General features: G+C 40.5%; 2 protein-coding genes across 2 annotated transcripts in view; one reads left to right on the top strand and one right to left on the bottom strand.

Moving 5' to 3' along the window:
• ift80 (intraflagellar transport 80 homolog (Chlamydomonas)) overlaps nt 1–1,340 on the bottom strand; it is a 44,065-nt gene extending 42,725 nt beyond the window's left edge. The window contains exon 1 of the mRNA XM_086216325.1: nt 1,324–1,340. The gene's annotated coding sequence lies outside the window, so the exon portion shown is untranslated. The remainder of the gene's footprint in view (nt 1–1,323) is intronic.
• smc4 (structural maintenance of chromosomes 4) lies at nt 378–18,408 on the top strand. Its single transcript, XM_086216323.1, has 24 exons — nt 378–590; nt 2,475–2,632; nt 3,591–3,781; nt 4,348–4,539; nt 5,594–5,770; nt 7,754–7,918; nt 8,229–8,356; nt 8,594–8,734; nt 9,185–9,335; nt 11,020–11,184; nt 11,271–11,504; nt 11,608–11,793; nt 11,914–12,075; nt 12,324–12,549; nt 12,665–12,741; nt 13,768–13,920; nt 14,082–14,208; nt 14,933–15,122; nt 15,736–15,880; nt 16,661–16,834; nt 17,018–17,200; nt 17,330–17,562; nt 17,652–17,835; nt 18,112–18,408. The coding sequence occupies exons 2-24, from the start codon at nt 2,485–2,487 to the stop codon at nt 18,274–18,276; spliced, it is 3,897 nt and encodes a 1,298-aa protein (XP_086072449.1). The 5' UTR covers nt 378–590; nt 2,475–2,484; the 3' UTR covers nt 18,277–18,408.
• The last annotated feature ends 470 nt before the right edge of the window (nt 18,409–18,878 follow it).

The following is an 18,878-nucleotide window of genomic DNA, read 5'->3' as shown; positions in this document are numbered from 1 at the left end:
CAAATCTCGCTTCATTGATGACAGGCATTTCGAAACCAGAGTGGTTCGAAACATTTACTTGTAGTAATTGCGCTGTTTAAAAATAAAGACTAAATAAAACTATATGGGGAATGAAACAGCATTTCATTAAACAGCAATCAGTGTTTAGTAAAGTCATCGGGGCGGGACTGTTTTTAGTGTAACCAGGCAACCATTTGAACACATGGGCACTACATTAGGCTTTGAAAATGAGAATAAACTTCATTAAAAATGTAACATTATGATGTTGAAGTATTGAACTATCAGCGTTTTCTTCATTTTTGGCAGATGATTATCGTTTGTTCGGTACCAGACCGAGTTGGCTTCGTCCCCTTTTTTGAATTTTTTTCTCCTGCCCTTTGAACGTTCCATGGTGCCTTGCGTCAGTTTGTAACGAATTTGGTTCGACAGCTCAGTTTAGGCGCCATTTACAAGTAGGAAAGCGAGTCGGAATGATACTGTGCTGAATTCTGTGGATTATATCTGCCTAATTTTGGACTATCGAATATTTTTTCAAATCGTGGCTTGGAACAGAAAGGACAACTCTTGACAGACCGTGTGTTCCGTGGAAGGTACCGAGAAACATTTATGCGAACATAACTGAATGGGTTCCGTCTATTTCCTGAAATACATGGTAACGCTAGTTTAAAAACAAATTTCATAATAAGGAGTTCAACCCAAATACTAAAGTAAATTACTGTACAAAACGCACAATTAGTCAAAAAATACTCAAGAATGTAACAAGTGACCGTTGCTTTTCGCATACTGTAACATTTGAGGCTAAAATAGCATTTAACGTGGTGAGTTAAGTTAGATAGCCACAATCTTAAAAAATAACGCAATTTTCCGGTTGTCTAGCTTGCGCATATGTTAATGTTCCAGGTAGTTGAATGGTTGTTCCGATTAGCTTCTTTATGCGTAGTTTAACTAACGTTGAGGTTCGTCGAAAGTAAAATTAATGTTAATTCAGACGACACAATTGAATTTACAGTTAAGTGACGGTGTTACATTAAATACAGTTCAACAGCGCCGATAAGCTATTAGCCTTTACGTGAACTTTGTTGCGTTATTGAATGTATAGCTTGAAAACAACGCTGTTACGTGGCACATTTAATGTTAACCACAGCTAAGTTAAATGCTACTTTATCCGGTAGTAACGCTACTGTTAGCATGTCTTTTATTTGACAAACCTACGTTTGACTTTAAGTAACAGAGTTATTTTGCATGTAGTGCTACCCTAGGAATAAGCTTTTATTTATTAAGCTAGTAGTACATAGCCTAGTTCACTCGCCTTAAGGTACTAACAGTATCTGCTATTATACTCTGAAACGGACGCGTTCACGGACAGCTGGAGTTCCCGTTCCACACATGTGCGGAGTACAAAGGGGACGGCTATGCTGATCATTGTTTTAAACGTGTTTGCAATCGTTTTCTCCAGCATGCACAGTCTGAGCAGTAGATAGAGAGAAAAGCGCATATGATATACAGAGCAGAACTGGTCTCAAACAAATACAAGGCTGAAACATTGTGTTCAAATCTATTAATATGTGTTTGAATAGGTTTAACAGTAGCCCGCTGATAGAAACCCTACCCTGTTAGACAGCCTCTCTGCTGACTGACATGCTTATGGCTTTAGATTATATTCATCTTGGGCTGTTTAGCGCATGTGCAGTAGGTGCCTTTGTGAGCGGACAAGTCCGCGTGGTCACAACAAATTGCCCGGTACGCGGACGTCAGCAAGACCCTATGAGCACGACCCTAAAGCGTACACCCTCTGATGACGAAATTTACGTGACGCGGAAAGTATAACATTAGCTTCGTTGAAAGGATTAAACTTATTTTAAGTGTCAGTTTGACACCTCGTTCCGTTTAGGACTGCATCTGTCTTGACTAGCTACCCGGGAGCATTGGGTCCTTTAGCTGCGTAAATCCAGCAATGACCATACAACTCAGGCTAGGATATGAGGAGATAATATGAGTAATTGCATATTAAATGAACTTGTTTTCCAGTCAACCCAACACTGCGATGGTTATTACTACAGAAAACAAATGCAGTCTTTACAGGCAGATGCTTACTATGTTATAAGAGGAGGCCATTTAATTTCACTAAGTTTTGTTATTAATGTTAGATCTAAAAGTAAAGATTAATCTCATGGTTTTGATCATTGTTGTCTCATTTGAACGAAAGTCGTTTGATTAACCCAGGTCACAAACTCACGTTGTCACTTTGTTGTAACAACTGCGTTACCGTATGAAAAAAATATATATACTAAGAGTTGGAGGGGCGGCAGTGAGATCTGACTGTGGTAATGATTAAAGCCTGACAACTGGGTAGCTGCGTGTGACCGACTAAAAGTGGGAGATTGACAGGCGCAAAACCCACTCATGGATATTCCCTTTTTTTTCTCTCTCTTTTTTCCTCTTTTTTTTTTTTCTTACCAATGAACCCCCTTCAGATTTCAAATCATGCCATCTAAAACTGCGAAGACCTCAACTGCTGCCGCCAAGCCAAGAGGGAAAGGGTCGCAGCCTCGGGATGACTCCGAGGACGAGCTGGATGTACCCCCTCAAGAACCTAACTCCAATGGCCAAGAGGAGGCACCGCCGACAACTGGCAAGTAACAAAGGCTGTTTTGGTGCCTGTGAATCTAAATAAGTTGTGTTCACTCAATGGCGTTGTTGCTGTAATGGTAGTAGCCAATTGGCACAGCTGTGAAGCTTTATTTTTCATTTTTTGTAACTTCACTCTCAACACGTAGTTAGAATGGCTGATATATATTTTTCTGAAATGCCAGTCATTAATAAATGCTCCAAGGTTTTTGAGATTGTGATATCGTCGAGTGTTCCAGGATCTTCTCAGCCATACGAGGTAATTTATTTCGGATAATGATAAAGTCATTTACTTCAAACGTGTTTTATTTTTTTTACTTCTGACTTGATAGTACTTATGTATACATAGCTGGAATTGCATGTTTGAATGAATTGTACTCGGTACCTCAATATGTTTGTCTGGATGCAAGAATTTCATCCACAGTCATCGACCCCATAGCTTGTTTATGCCTATGTGAGCACAATAGATTGGACAGGTCGTTGTGGCTTGGTGTGATGGCAACGCAATCGATTTTACGTTATAGCTTATTAACACAAAACCAAAAAAGTTTCCCAGATTGGTTTGACTGAAGTCATAGCACAGCTGAAATGTGATGATGGAAATGTACACTTTAGTTATTTATCTTCGACGAAATGAATGCGGCGCATCTACTCCCCCCCCTTCTCTCTCTGTCTCACACATGAACGCTTCTGGTGAGGAGCGTTTGTATAATAATATACGGGCTTGGTTCATAAGCGGCCATGGTGTCTGTCTTTTATTGAGCTGGCTCTTGTTTAGCAGAACAAAGAGAAATAACGCCTGTCAACTTTCTAGCGAGTCGCGGTCGACTGCTGTTGTCTTTAACTTGCTGCCTGTGTTTTGTTTGTTTTTTTGCTCCTCCACCCCTCCCCCACGCGCCACTGGCCCCCACCTGAAACGACTCGCACAGAGGAATAAAAGTTGTACTTTTTCTGTGCTACAGATCCGTCTCACGGGGAAGCTGCCGAGGCGGTTGATAATCGAAGTTTGGAGGAGATTCTCGGCAGCATCCCTCCACCCCCGCCCCCAGCAATGACCAATGAACCAGGCGCTCCTCGTCTCATGATAACACACTTAGTTAATCGCAACTTTAAGTCATATGCAGGCGAGCAGATTCTGGGGCCTTTTCACAAGGTATGACCAAAACATGATCACAAATGTTCTAAACCCTGCATGGCAATTGCTTTGAAGCTCTCTTGTGTTAAGGTCAGGGATCTACCATCATTTGTAGTTGTAGAAGTTTCTATTTTTTTAAAACTGTATCTTTCATTTTATTTTCTTAAACTGTGCTTTGACTTGTGTAGTGATAGTAACAGAAATGTACAAAAATGTAATTTTCATACATTATAGCATTTATTTGAATTTTTACAGATTTTTTTCCTCCAGGTGTATTCAGTCACACTCCTGAATTTTCTGTTGTATATTCTAGAAGAGGTAGTTTTGTAGTAATATACTGACATTTTCATTAAATGATCACTTTCTTTTTTTTCATCCTTTTCTGTTCCCCTCACAGCTCTGCAATTATAGTTACTTAACTACACCCTCTCACAATACATTCAGCTTGACAAGCATACTATGCTGAAATCTTAGTTTATGCTTGTAATGTCTTGTCGATCACAGTATATGTCTGTGGATACAGTATATTTTTATGCAGTTTCTCACTATGTATTTTTAAAATATTTTTCCCCCTTTTTCCTCAGCGCTTTTCCTGCATCATTGGTCCAAATGGGAGTGGGAAGTCCAATGTGATAGATTCAATGCTATTTGTGTTTGGATACAGAGCTCAAAAGATCAGATCAAAAAAGCTCTCGGTGCTGATTCACAGCTCTGATAAACACAAAGATGTGCAGAGCTGTACTGTGGAGGTGCACTTTCAGAAGATTATTGATAAGGTATATAAATATATATCTATATCTATATATCTCTGTCACTCGCATGCACTTTCTTTAACCTCACCAAAGGTGCAGCAATATGTGGGCCAGACAGAAGGAGGCGATTAGAAATGTTTTACAGTGTAAAGATATTTTTGTCTAATTTTATTAAATTTTTTTCCCCTCAGTTGTAGGGGGTTGATATTGCTGCAGTGCTATTACACCAATGATTGAACTCAGACTAAAATCCTTCATGAGAGTTACAACTGACACCTACACACCCAGTAACTAAATCATATTGTGCTGAAATGGTCCCTTTTATTTAAATTTAAAAAAAAAATGCCATTCAGTGACTAAGCACTCTTTATTTGACAGCAGTGTAAAATGCCAATCATCAATCAATGTACATGTTCGTATTAAGAAAAAAATATAGTTTTTTCCACTTGAAAGCAAACAACTGAAAAATGGACCGTAGGTTAAAGAATTGGGGTCAGCTATATTTCTGTACTTGATCTGCCACAGGGGGTGTGAGCAAATTATACCTTAAACACTGAAACATGTCTAAGCCTTTCTGTTTTCTTTATCCACTCCAAGTAAATTAAAATCAAGTTGTTTAATTCATCTTGTATAATCATGTGAATTTTGCAATTTTTAGAAAGTGGTATTTCTGTGATTTTTTTTTTTTTTTTTTTTTTTTTTGCAAGTGGTGTAAACAAGCTCAGACTTTAAGCTAAACTGTAAACCTTGAGACAAAAAGCCCACCATTTTGCATTTTTTGTAGTATGATAAATAATATGATGAAATTTTTACAGGTTTGAAGTTTTTGTAAATGTAACTCATACATTCCAGTTTTGGTATAGTTTATTCACATGTCAGTCTTAAGTGGACTAGGTCTGCTGTGTGTTTTTCAAACAAGACTTTCTGAATAGTTTCTAATGTTGGGTGTAAAATCCTCTGGTAGATTTATCAGTTTTCTAAGTGTTATCATTTGATGAGAGGAACTGTTTGAGTTTCTCCTGAACTGTTCTGCCCTAAGCTGCTCTGTTTCTTCTGCCCCTCCCCCCCTCTGAGCCAGGAAGGAGATGACTACGAAGTCATCCCCAACAGCAAGTTCTATGTTTCCAGGACTGCCAACAAAGACAATTCCTCAGCCTACTATATCAATGGCAAGAAAGCCACATTCAAAGAAGTGGGTGCTTTACTCCGAAGCCATGGTATTGACTTGGACCACAACAGATTTCTGATCTTACAGGTAATTGTTTTTTTTCATGTAATTTCCTCTTTTACTTCTAACTCTGCTTTTTATATCCGGGCTGTGACCATCCCATTCTCTTCATTTTCTACCTATTACCCAGTCCTCTTTCAGTTAAATGTTTCATGGTTGCTTTAAAGTCCTGCCTGTCAGTGGGAATAACCTGTTGCTCTGCGATTGGAAAGAAGAGGGATGTGCCCTCTGACGGCCCTTAGAGTGCTATAGCAGCGCATCATGGTTTGAAACAATGTGGAAAAGGTGCGAACCATTATTTGCTGCTTTAGAATTTTAAGGCAATGCAATGTTATCCATACAAGGATCTGGATGTGGCTGGCTGTATTTCAACTTTTTTTTTTTTTAATTGAATGATCTTTGATGTATGTGTCCTTCCAGTGGAGACAAGTAGGATCGCTCCTCCTCTCCCTTTTCTCATGTACCTGCCACGCTTTAGCAGCACGTAAATATTGGCGTGTAAGAATAGACCCCAACCCCAATATTACCAGTGCTGCTTCAATGTGGCTGGATCAAACACCCTCCATTATCATAGCTTAATTTTTTTCCTCTACTCTAATTTCTGTACAATGCATTCCTCTCAATTTTTTTGTGCTCTTGTGTATTTTTTTTTTATTGAATTTTTTTTATGATGCATTTGTTGAAGTGAGTGTGAACCAGTCCACTGGTTGCACTCATACCCCTCTGATTGTATTACATGTGTGACCTAACCATTATTACTGATTAACTCGAGGCTTACAGGGTGATGACTCATGTCAGAGAGTAGTACCAAATGGCTGATGAAATATTTGTTATCCCAATTTTGGATTCCCCCCCCCCCCCAACACACACACAAACACACACACATACTGTGTGGTAGTTTCAGGTGAACACTCAGTTTCTGCCCTCCTCTGTGGTTTTGTGGTTTGTCCTGCTTGTCTACTGTGTGTGTGTCTCTGTGTGGTGTGTGTGTCTCTGTGTGTATATGCATGGCCATTCTCACTTGCCTTGAATGTTAGATTTCCAGCTCTCTGTCTCTGACATGGCTACATGACTATGGGAAGAGGATTTAGCTTGTTCTTCAAGGTCACTTTTCCAGGCCTCTGGCTAAGGGGAAGCTGTCTATTTTGTGCACTGGTCAGAGCAGAGGATGACGTGGGATTTTTTTCCCCCCTTCCTCTGCTGGCTTCTCCTTTCTTTCATACATAAAAAGTAATATGTGCGCTGCCTTTTTTTCCCCCTACACATAAATGGGACAAAATCTTAGACTTTAATTTTTTTATTTTTTTTTTATTTTTTTTTCTAGGTTTGGTTTTAATTTGTTTGACTCTAAATATGTATGCAGTGCTTTAAATTATAGAGCAATATTAATATTCTGAGCAACCTTATTAAAAAAATAAATAAATAAAATGAACACACATAATTACACTAAAGAGCTGTCCCTGACCTTGGGCCAAGTAGTACACATGTAGAATATTCTGAAATAACAGCTATGAGACATCAACATGTGTATGCTTTAAAGAGCATGTTAAAATCCCTTTAAAGTCAGTCTTTTTTATATATATATATATATAGCTCATGTAAATGTAGGTTTGGGTGGTTGTGTCCTCACAACTTAAGTGGTTTTAATTTTTCTCAATTTCTTAAGAACAGGCTGTTGTTAATTTTTTTGCGTTAATTTGTTTTGATTTAATTGATGTTTATGCAGTGAGATGTGGTACTGGGTGTTATTCTTAACTTTGAATGGAGCAATTGGTTGCATGCTTCGATTTTTGTGTGTGTGTGTGTGTGTGTGTGTGTGTGTGTGTGTGTGTGTCAGCTGCATGATTGTATGAATATGCCTGTGTGTGGGTGTGTGTGTGTGTAGCTGGTCAGTATTATTACAACTGTTGTGTTATTAACTCTTTTAATACCGAATGAATGTTTTGGATATTTTTATTAAATTATTACCAGTTATTCAAATCAGAGTTGTGTGAATGATTGTGTTCCTAGGGTGAGGTGGAGCAGATAGCCATGATGAAGCCTAAAGGTCAGACAGAGCATGACGAGGGAATGTTGGAGTACCTGGAGGACATAATCGGCTCCTGTCGTCTGAAGGAGCCCATCCTGACACTGGCCCGCCGAATTGAACTGCTCAATGAGGAGAGGGGAGAGAAGGTGAGATCGAGATTGACATATTTATGCGCTAAACAAACTTCACTTCATTTACCATAGATGGATAGATATAGAGAAAAGACTTTATTTTGTATAACTACTGTAGGAGAACTTCGTACCTCATGATGAGGTGACATTAAAATATCCCAACAATGGAGCAATTAATTCCGAGATTAATGTTTTGCTTTCTTCTGAATATTTATATGCCATCAAAATGATGGACATGCTTTACAAGCTATGTATCTTTACTAAACATGATACTGAAGCATATAATTTATTATACATCTGTACTGTGTCATGTTTCTTATCCTAGCTCAACCGAGTAAAGCTTGTGGAGAAGGAGAAGAATGCCCTGGAGGGAGAAAAGAACAAAGCTGTGGAGTTCCTCACCCTGGAGAATGACATCTTCAAACACAAAAGTCAGCTCTGCCAATATTATGTGTGAGTACAGCAGCACCATCTTTAGAATAAAAAAAATATTTCATTAAGTTTCAGTGTAGAGCCATCAGAAGCCTGGAAAAACATCTGTTGAATGAATAAAAATTTCTGACTATTTTTAAACTCACAAGTGAAGCATAGCCCTGATCTGGTGTCAAGATACATAACTCCTTTGTTTTCTAAATCCCTGAGTAGAATCTGATTGATTTTATTCTGATAACTTTCTTTCCCTGTCATTAGTCATGATCTGCAAAGGCGTGTGGTCGATAAAGAGCAGGAAAAGCAGAGGATCCTGGAGGACACCAAGGAACTCACTGAGAAAAATACAAAAATATCACAAGAGATGGAGAAAATGAACCAAGAGCTGAAAAATGTTGAGAAGTAAGACATTTTTCCTCTTCAAAACTCATAAAATAAGACAATAAGTGATTCAATCATTTTGAGGTTGTCAACAGTTGTTTGGAGTAAAAACTTATATATGGGTCTAGGAAAACTGTCATGTATTCAAGTTTGAATGTTTCATGAGTGCTTGAAAATAGCAAAGAGAATTGTGGTTTCGTTTCCATAAAACTGGTATGAATTTGATGTTGATCTGGTCAGTTCTAGTTTAAAAATGTAAAAGAAAAATGTTGATGCAGAAACACTGAGCTTTACCATGAAGTGCTTATTAGATTGCATTAATCTTCGCTTGGTGTCAGTTGTTTGGTGTATTTCCTCGTGCTTTTTTCTTCTTCCTCTTTTTGTGTGTGTGTGTGTGTGTGTGTATGTATGTGTCTTCTTCTCATGAGTAAAACTTAAGTGTACCAAGCAAAAATGCTGTTCTTTCACTAGGAAACAAAATAAGCTCAACAAGTACATTGAGACCCAGAAGGAGAAGTTCACCCAGCTGGACCTGCAGGATGTTGAAGTGCGTGAGAAGATTAAACACTCAAAGAGCAAGAACAAGAAACTGCAGAAGCAGCTGGAGAAGGACAAAGAAAAGGTGTGTTAACCTTTTAATTTCTTTTCAGTTCAGTGATTGAAATTGACTCAAAAATATTGCAGTAGTATGAGTGTTACACTCTTGACACTGTTCAGAAGTGCACATAAATACAGTCTGTCAGGATAACTTTTTATACATTTACAATGCTTGCCCACCAACATATACAGATTCAACTATTACGAGTCAGCCAGTGGTATGACACTCCAGTTTTACTGTTTGTTTTGTCCTGTGGCCAAGAAAGAAACATGGACACTAAAAATACAATTTCCTGCTTATAGAAAACACAAGCTCTTTTGTTTTGAGGCTTAGAGGAGAAAGACATTTGTCAAGGATTTACTCAACTGATATAGGAGTGATTAGTGAATACAGAAATGTTTCAATAGAATTGGAGGTATTTGCTGTAATAAATTTACATTCGTCAGTCATAGATTTCCGAGAGGATAAAAAAAAAATTTCCTTGACTCACATTTTGTGAACTTCATTTAAACTCTTTAAATATAATACAAAATTAGTTACATTAAAAAAACAACAACTGGTAATTAGTTTTTAAACTGACTGGCTGCAGGGTTATTGTTTAATAATTGTTATATTGCTTCTGGTAGGCACTGGTCCTGAGTGTGTGTGTGTGTGTGTGTGTGTGTGTGTGTGTGTGTGTGTGTGTGTGTGTGTGTATGTAACTTAAAAATTGAGCTGTGTTATTTGCAGAAGAATGCAGCAACTCTGAGTTAAATTTTTTTATATTTCTCTCTTTTAAACCAGGGAAATTAGATTTCAAAACAGTGTGTCCCCATAAAAGCATAAATAATGTTTAATATTTTTAAACACATTTTAATGGCAGTAAGTAGTTTGTACCTTGAAATGGCCAGTAGGGGGCTGTGAAGTAAAAGACAAGTAGCATGTGAGTGTGTGCCTAAAGATGGCAGGCTTCTGTACCAGTTTTGGGTTAATTATGTTCTACTCTCTTCGAATGTTTTTCTAACTTGCCCACTGACAGGAGACCATTCTCACACAAATCTAGAGAGAGTTCCCTCTGTTGTTCTATCCTCTCATCTTCTGTGCTCTAAATTCTTTCTCGTCCACCTACAATGGTTGTTCTCTGGAAATGTCTTGGTCAGAGGGGGAGCTGGGCAGAGGCAGGCAGACCTCTGGGGAGCAGTGTTCTGCTGTGTGGTAGTCAACTATGGCCTGGCTTGTGTAACACTCCCAGCAGCCACATTCACATTTCACCCGCAGTTAACCCTACAAAACATAGACTACGCACACACACACACACGCACACACACACACACACCACTCCTTGCCTTGTTTCATCCCTGCCAAGTGCCGGACCGTTGTGCCAGTCTTAACTAGCGAGCTCTGTTCTGAATGTGTGTTTATAGTTGATTACAGTTGTGTGTTTTGGCTTGCCTCTGAATGTATAGCACAGTTGTTTGTAGCTGGCACTGGCAAAAAAAAAAAAAAATATTCAATGCACTTGCTTTACATCTCTTTTGTCCCAAATGATTAATTTACGAATTTCTTCATCTCATTGTCATTATATAATGGTTATTAATCTGTGGACTTATGTATAATGAATTGTGGTCTCCTGTTGAACCTAGCCAGGTGTGGCCATCAATGTTTAGAATCCCAATTTGGATACCTGTTATCTGTTTTTCAACTGTCTTCCGTCTGGCTCATCTTTCAGCTGGAGGAAGTGCGAGGTGTACCAGCCAACAGTGAAAAGGCCATCTCTGAGGCAACAGCTCGAAGGGAAGAGCTTGAGAAGCAGAAGGTGAAAGAAGAGGAGAAACTAAAGGAGGTGATGGAGAGTCTAAAAGAAGAAACCAGCGGCTTGCAACAGGACAAAGAGGTACGTTTATAGATCTTATTTGTTTTTGCTTTACATGATAAATATTGTCCCTCTCATTCCCGATCCCTCTGTGTTTTTATCCTCAGACCAAAGAAAAAGAACTGATGGAGCTCAGTAAGGCTGTAAATGAGACCCGCTCTCGTATGGACCTGGCTCAGTCAGAGCTCGACATCTACCTCAGCCGCCACAACACAGCTGTGACCCAGCTCAACACAGCCAAGCAGACACTCCAGACAACGTCCGACACTTTACGGGAGCGCCGCACTGCTATTAAAGACCTTGAAGTCAAGATACCCCAGAAAGAACAGGCACTGAGGAAGGTAAAGGCACATGTCCACATTGTTGTTTGATCTTGACCATTAAGGAAGAAGTCACATGGGACGTTTGGTACCTGTCTAATTGGTGTGACCTTTTTTTCTGTAGGATGAGGTAGAACTGGAACAGCTGATGAAGATGGATACTGAGACAAGGGAAGTGGTGAGGGAAATGAGGCAGAAGGTGGACGAAGCCAAGAGCTCTTTGTCATCCAATCGCAGTCGAGGAAAGGTCCTGGATGCTCTCATGCAGCAGAAGAAGAGTGGCAGAATCCCTGGCATCCTTGGAAGATTGGTAAAAACAATTTTAAAAAATGTGTTCAAATATAATCAGTTTTACTACTCAAGATTTGTTATCTTTCAGTGTGCATTCTTTTTCTTTTTTTTCATGTATTTAATGAAAGTCTGCTTGTAGGGAGACCTTGGTGCCATAGATGAGAAGTATGATGTGGCCATTTCCTCCAGTTGTGGTGCATTGGACAACATCGTGGTGGATACCATTGACACAGCTCAAAAATGTGTTACTTTTCTCAAAGAGCAGAACATCGGTGTTGCTACATTCATCGGTCTTGACAAGGTAAATACAAGGTGATCTCACTTGAGGCTCTCAGTCCTCTAGACAAAATTGATTCTATAGAATCTGCATGTCATACTGTAGTATTAATTTGGCTATGTTGATGGCATTGACAGAAATTGCACTAGTTTTTAACCAGGATTTTTCACCAAAGTTTCACATTTAGTGACTCGGCTCAGAGCTACAATGCCTATTCCAGTAAAACAAATGGCACGTCCTATTCCCTCCCTTTCCGCTCTGATGTTTCTCAGATGAAGGTGTGGGAGAAGAACATGGCTCCCATCCGTACCCCAGAGGACAGCCCCCGCCTGTTTGACATGGTGAAAGTGAAAGATGAGAGCGTGCGGCCAGCGTTCTACTTCGCTCTCAGGGATACCCTGGTGGCCCAGGACATGGAGCAGGCCACGCGGATGGCCTTCCAGAGAGACAAACGCTGGCGAGTGGTCACCCTGAAGGGACAGATAATCGAGATGGCTGGTGCGTTGCCTCCTTTTTTTGAGATAACCTTTGCCTCTTTTTTTATGTGTGACAGTAGAACATTTGCCATGTATTTTTTAGTGGCCTAAGTGTGGTCTTGATTTGCCCTGTACAGGTACCATGACTGGAGGAGGAAGAGTAATGAAGGGCAGGATGGGCTCCTGTATCGGTACTGAGGTCTCTCAGGATGAGGTAAATTTCAAATTACACACATCTTTGGCAGCAAAATTAACTCTGATACACTTTGTCTTCCTTTTAATTAGAGGTAGAAGAAACTTTTATAAGTTAAGGATGTCAAAGATCAGAATATCACCCTTGATGGCATCTTCAAATAAATGTACTTTAGTCAAAGAAATTACTAACTTTGCATGTGCTAATTGCTTCATCTACCAAACTGTCGCAGTAGGGCTGAACGATTTTGAGAAAAAATCGAATCGCAATTATTTTGAGCAATATTGCAATTGCGATTAATTTGCAATATATATATTTTATTTTATTTATTTAATTTTCCCATACATGCATCATATAAGTGTCGGTGGTGGTTGTACAAGTGCTGACGGAGGTTTGTGGTGTTGCCTCGGGATGTAGCAACTTTACGACGACGGGTCCTACACAAAACTTTCTTTTGTTGGACATCGGTGATTTCGTAACCAAAATAATCCCATAAAATGAAAGTGCTTGATTTCTTTCTGATTAAATCAGGCGGAGTTTCTTCTGTCTCAAGCTCTGCTGCAGACGCAATGCTTGCTACTGTCGCAACGCCGGGTTAACGTGAAGCGTTACCTTGTTATTGAACAGACACCTCAGATTGGTCAGAATAGAGAGCGCAGCACTTGTGATTGGTGAGCACGACTGTCGCTCAAGTAGGACGGCAATTGCTGCAGTGTCGTAAACACTGGATCAGACTCGCTTTGATTGAATATTAAGATTGAAAAAATAAAGATCGCGGCCATTGCAATTAACTTAAATCGCGTTTTGAAAAAACGTGATTTCAGTTTAAAACGATTAATCGTTTAGCCCTACTGTGCAGACATGTTCTTTCAATTTGCGCTGAATTGAAGGTAATTAACTCTGAGGACGGTACATCTGAGTGTGTGTAGCAGAACGATGGAGACAAACTGTGACATCATGACAGTGGGATGTTGATGGAGAAAAAAAAGGCACCACAGCAGGCCACGATTGGATATAACTCAGTGATTTTTACATGTGTGTCTGCAGCTCGACCGAATGGAGACAAAGCTGAATGAGAAAGTGTCGAGGCTGCAGGGATGCCAAGAGAGAAAGCTGCAGCTGGAGGAGAACATCCAGCGCCTCAGGCCACAGCTCCGTGACATGAAGAACACCCTGGAAAAATATGCCAACAGCATGACGGTACGTATACTCACTCTTTTTCTTTCCGTGTATTTCTGCCTCACTCATTAAGAATGCTTTGCTGATCTACATGATCATCAGCTATTTGGAGCTAGCTGTATAAACACATAACTTTTGGCTCATAACACCTTGAGCTATTGTCCCTCTTTTCTGTCCTTTAGAGTCTTGCTGACCAGGAGATTCATTTAAAAGTCCAGATCAAGGAACTGGAGGCCAATGTGCTGGCTGCTGCCCCAGACAAGGCCAAGCAGAAACAGATGGAGAAGAGCCTGGAGGCCTTTAAGAAAGGTAGGGATCCTCCTGTAAAGAGGAATATTGTAGCTTGTGTTTGAAATATATGACTTGGCTTTGTGTGTTGGATTGACTGAGAAAAGCACCATACGAGTGGTTGAGACAGACAGGAGGGACGGACATTTACTTCAGAGCCAGGATGAACTTTATTTCTGTATACATTATCATTTGAAGTGGTGACTTGTATTGAGTTAGTCTCTCAGTTCATTGTCTGAATTAGTTTATAATAATATGTGACAGCTTTATTTTTTTCCCCACTGTAATCCTTCTTAATAATGCAACAGATATCAAATATCCATTTATATTAACATTCTGTCTTTTGGCTGTGACACAGGAGGCAACAAGTGAAGGAAGTGAAGCAAAGTCAATTTCACTCTGCAGTGAGTTTTTGTATCAGGACTTTTTTTTTTAAATTTTCTGCAAGCCTGTGAGCAAACGTGTCAAGCTGTGCAGGAAGTTTCATACAGCAATTACATGGAACATCCAGTCGTCAAAATAAGATTAATTTTAAAACAAAACTTCGACCACACACAGGAGCAAGAGAGTGTGGAAAGGAGCAGTGTCACTCGTTCCTCAACATGGGAGAATCAGGAGGACACTTGTGGCATGAACAGGTGGTCTGCTCTGCTCACAGGAGAGTTGACTCTTCCTGTTTTAACTTGGCCATTCTCTCTCTCTCTCTCTCTTTCTTTCTTTCTTTTTTTCTTTCTTTCTCTTCCAGACTACGAGGCCGCATCCAGTAAAGCTGGGAAGGTGGAAAATGAGGTGAAAAGGCTCCACAACCTGATAGTGGACATCAACAGCCACAAGCTGAAGGCACAGCAGGACAAGCTGGACACGATCAACAAGGGCCTGGATGACTGCTCCTCCACCATCACCAAAGCTCAAGTGGCCATCAAGACCGCAGACCGGTGAGAAAACATGCCACTTTGTTTGTGTCTCCAATCTTATTTTCACAATAAAATGTTTGTTAAAGTCAGAAATGTTGGGACATATTTAGCAGCTTAGACTGAGCAACTAGCCCTCTTCATCACCATGGTGAAGAGGATAGATTTTGAATTTTTGGACAAACATTACAGCTTTATCATGACTCTCCTGCTGTGTTGCAGACGCACACACAGTCACCAAGGAAATAGCTTTTGACCAGTAGCAGCAGAAGGGAGTTTTGCAACTGTTCACAGGCCAGTGATGCACTGTCAGTATACATAGACGACAGGAGCCAGCCCCACTTTGGTTCTCGCTGCTAAAAGAAGAGCGAGGCTTTAATGTTTTTCATATCATTTTGTCACAGTGGTTTGTTTTTTTTAGACTGGTTGACACAAAATAGAAACAGACTGCATTCTGTAAGAACCTGCGAAGGAACACATCACTGAAAAGCACTGAATCCTCGCAGAAGAGAGGGTGGTCCCTCAGGAAAACTTTGTACAGCAAGATAAAAACTGTTCTTTGTCAGTGTCATATATATTAAATCATCATGCTGTTATCGTGCCGTGTGTGTGTTGTTTTGTGTTTTCTTTTCTGTAGCAACCTGAAGAAGTGTGAGGAGAGTGTGACTCGTGTGCAGGCTGAACTGGAGGAGAATGAAAAGTCTTTGGCTGAGTTCACAGAACAGCTGAAGAAGCTGGAGGACGCGGCCGGGGAGATCATGACAGCCTGTCAGGAGGCCGAGGTTGGCAAACCTCTTTCATTTCATGGATGAGGTTTATTCTTTTTACAAAGATAATGCTGTTTATTTCTACCCATGTATTCCAATGCAAGTCGCTGTCATCTTCTCCTAGGATATATTTTGAGCTGTTTTTTTGGTGTGTGTGTGTGTGTGTGTGTGTGTGTGTGTGTGTGTGTGTGTGTGTGTGGTTTTTGAGTGATGGAGCTCAAAATATTCATCATTTCTTAGAGAAACTGTGAGGGTGTAATGGCACACAAAAATCCTGGTTCAGTTTGTGCCACGGTGACGAGGTCAAGTGGTTTGCAGCAGCAGAGGCTGGTCACATATCAGTTGTTATAAAGACTTTGTGACATTTGTCATTGCTTTGGGCTGGTGTGACAGTTTCAGCTGATCTTATACGATGTGCCATCAGCTACAAAGCCCATTGCAGCGTGTGGCTTTTGTCCGATCCACCTGTCTGTTGAAGTTAACACCGATATCATCATGTACCCAAATAAAAATTGGTGGTATGCTCTGGTTTATCTGTTTGGGCTAATTGAAATTAAGTTGTGTGCACGTCACCCATATACTACTGAAATATTTCTATATGAGTTTGGACTGGCACAATCCTGGGAAACCTCTGATTGTGAGCCTCCAAATGTTTAAATAAGACCCAAGTGTTGAACTACATGTTTTTGAAATGATTTAACCACTTTTAATCAGAAGAGGTTTTTGTATTTATGATGCATAATGTAGCTAACACTTGAGGTAGGTTTAGCAGCTCTACTTGCTCTGGTTGTCTAGGCAGCACTTCCTGAGGTGCAGGAGCAGTATCAGGGGGTGTTGAAGGAGATAAAGGTCCTGCAGCAGCAGGAGCATGCCCTGCAGGAGGAGTCCCTGGGCGTACGGCTACGCATCGAACAGATGGATGCCACTATCACTGAACACAACAACAAGATCAAGCACTGGCAGAAAGAGGTGTGTGGGGAAGGGGGGAGGGGGTGTCGTATGTCCTTTCAGTTGTTCCTTCTACCAAATGGTATTTCCTGTATGTTTCTGAAGTTAGACATGGTTCTGATGATCCCTAGAATTGGAATTAGAATTTTCACCATTTGACCTCAAACTTCAGCTAAAAAGTTAAATGTCGTCCATGTTCCTCAGGCCTCTAAGCTGTCCCTTCATACCATCGAGGACAAGCCAGAGGAGCAACTTCCTGTTCTCACTCCGGATCAGCTTCAAGGGATCACCGATCCGAATGTCATTAGCAACAAGATGATCACATTAGAAACCCAGTGTGCTCAGATGAAGCCCAACCTTGGTGCAATCGCAGAGTACAAAAAGAAGGTGGGCAGGAATATGCATCCATTCCTCTCTTTAGGTGAAGGGGTTTACTTACAAAGAAAATAACAAGAAGGTGCTGTGCGTGCGTGCATGCATGTGTGTGCATATGTTTGTTTTGTGTTCTGTTTTTAGGAGGAACTGTATTTGCAGCGTGTGGCTCAGCTGGACAAGATCACCGCAGAAAGGGACAAGTTCAAACGTGGCTATGAGGACCTACGTAAACAGCGCCTCAATGAATTTATGACCGGATTCAACATGATCACAAACAAGTTGAAGGAAAACTACCAGATGCTGACACTAGGAGGCGATGCAGAGCTGGAGTTAGTGGACAGTTTGGACCCCTTCTCTGAGGGCATCATGTTCAGGTATGAGGGAAACCGAGTGTCTCCTGGCCAAAAAAATGGCTGACACGTCATGTTTGTGACATGAATCCCATCTGCTTCTCTCTCTCTAGTGTGCGTCCTCCTAAGAAGAGCTGGAAAAAGATCTTTAACCTGTCTGGCGGAGAGAAGACCCTCAGCTCTTTGGCTCTGGTGTTTGCTCTGCACCACTATAAGCCCACGCCGCTCTACTTTATGGACGAGATTGATGCTGCTCTTGATTTCAAGAATGTCTCCATTGTGGCCTGTTACATTTATGTGAGTAAGAACCTGTGGATAGTGTGATTCCTCAATGTTTTTGGTGTAGACTTTGGGCAGCAGGGTAATTCCTTGAAATCTCCTGAGTGAAATTAGCATCCTGGAGCAAGGCTGCGTGAGCCTAAGCAGCAACTGCTGTGACTTTGGTATGAGATCAGAAAACTTGCCATCATTAGAAGCCTTTTGTTGAAATGTTCTTCATTCAACAGGTCATGTCAAACACAAAAGTGAATAAAACCTTGCTAATTTATTTTTCTTTGTTCCATGTCTCCGCAGGAGCAAACCAAGAACGCACAGTTCATCATCATTTCTCTGAGGAACAACATGTTTGAGATTGCCGATCGTCTCATCGGCATCTACAAAACTCACAACACCACAAAGAGTGTTGGGATCAACCCCAAGACCATTGTGTTCAAAGAACAAGAGGCCGTCACTGCTTAGAACTGTCTGGGAAATCTTTTGTACTTCTGTTTCACATGTAAATATTTCTTTTTATTCTGTCCTTTAAAATTATGAATTGCTGCTATCCTTTACTCTTAATAAATAAATAAATGTTCTCTTAATTTTTTTGAACATGTTGAATCGGTTTTTGTCGGTGATCACACGCGTGCATCCTGTAGAGATCACCAGATCACACCTTCGTTGCTGAATCACCAACAATCCACTGACCCAGCAGGTTTGAATCTTCGAACTTCTGAAAGGCAACAATTAGAACTCCAGCTTGGGTTCGTTCGCTGTCGCTGATGTGGCTCAGATCTGTAGATGAGTCCTTGTGATAAAACGTGCCAGCGGGGAGAAAACAGGTGGTGAAATTACAGCATTTTGGAATAATTTCGATCTGTGAGTACACCGCAGCAATGACTGGGCCTGTGTGTGCATGCTGGTTATGTTCTGAGGTCACATGACAACAGCTTGGATATCATATCCCACTTGATTGAGCTGACTGCCTGCCGCTTGTAAGAATATTAGAAACTTCATGTATTTAGATCATTAAAATGGATTGAGTTTGACGCCATAATGCACGCAGGCGATAGTTTTCATGC

This window comes from Aulostomus chinensis, chromosome 10 (genome assembly GCF_037954235.1).
Source record: "Aulostomus chinensis isolate RoL2024-O1b breed Wild chromosome 10, RoL_Achi_v1.0, whole genome shotgun sequence".
Lineage (NCBI taxonomy): Eukaryota > Metazoa > Chordata > Actinopteri > Syngnathiformes > Aulostomidae > Aulostomus > Aulostomus chinensis.
This window is presented reverse-complemented; position numbering and strand designations above follow the sequence as displayed.

Bases quoted from the DNA above. Each gene is read 5' to 3' on its own strand.
- smc4 (XM_086216323.1), top strand. From the start codon at position 2,485: ATGCCATCTAAAACTGCGAAGACCTCAACTGCTGCCGCCAAGCCAAGA. The intron at 7,919-8,228 runs GTGAGATCGAGA...TTCTTATCCTAG, and splicing joins ATGAGGAGAGGGGAGAGAAG to CTCAACCGAGTAAAGCTTGT. The intron at 12,550-12,664 runs GTGCGTTGCCTC...TGCCCTGTACAG, and splicing joins ACAGATAATCGAGATGGCTG to GTACCATGACTGGAGGAGGA.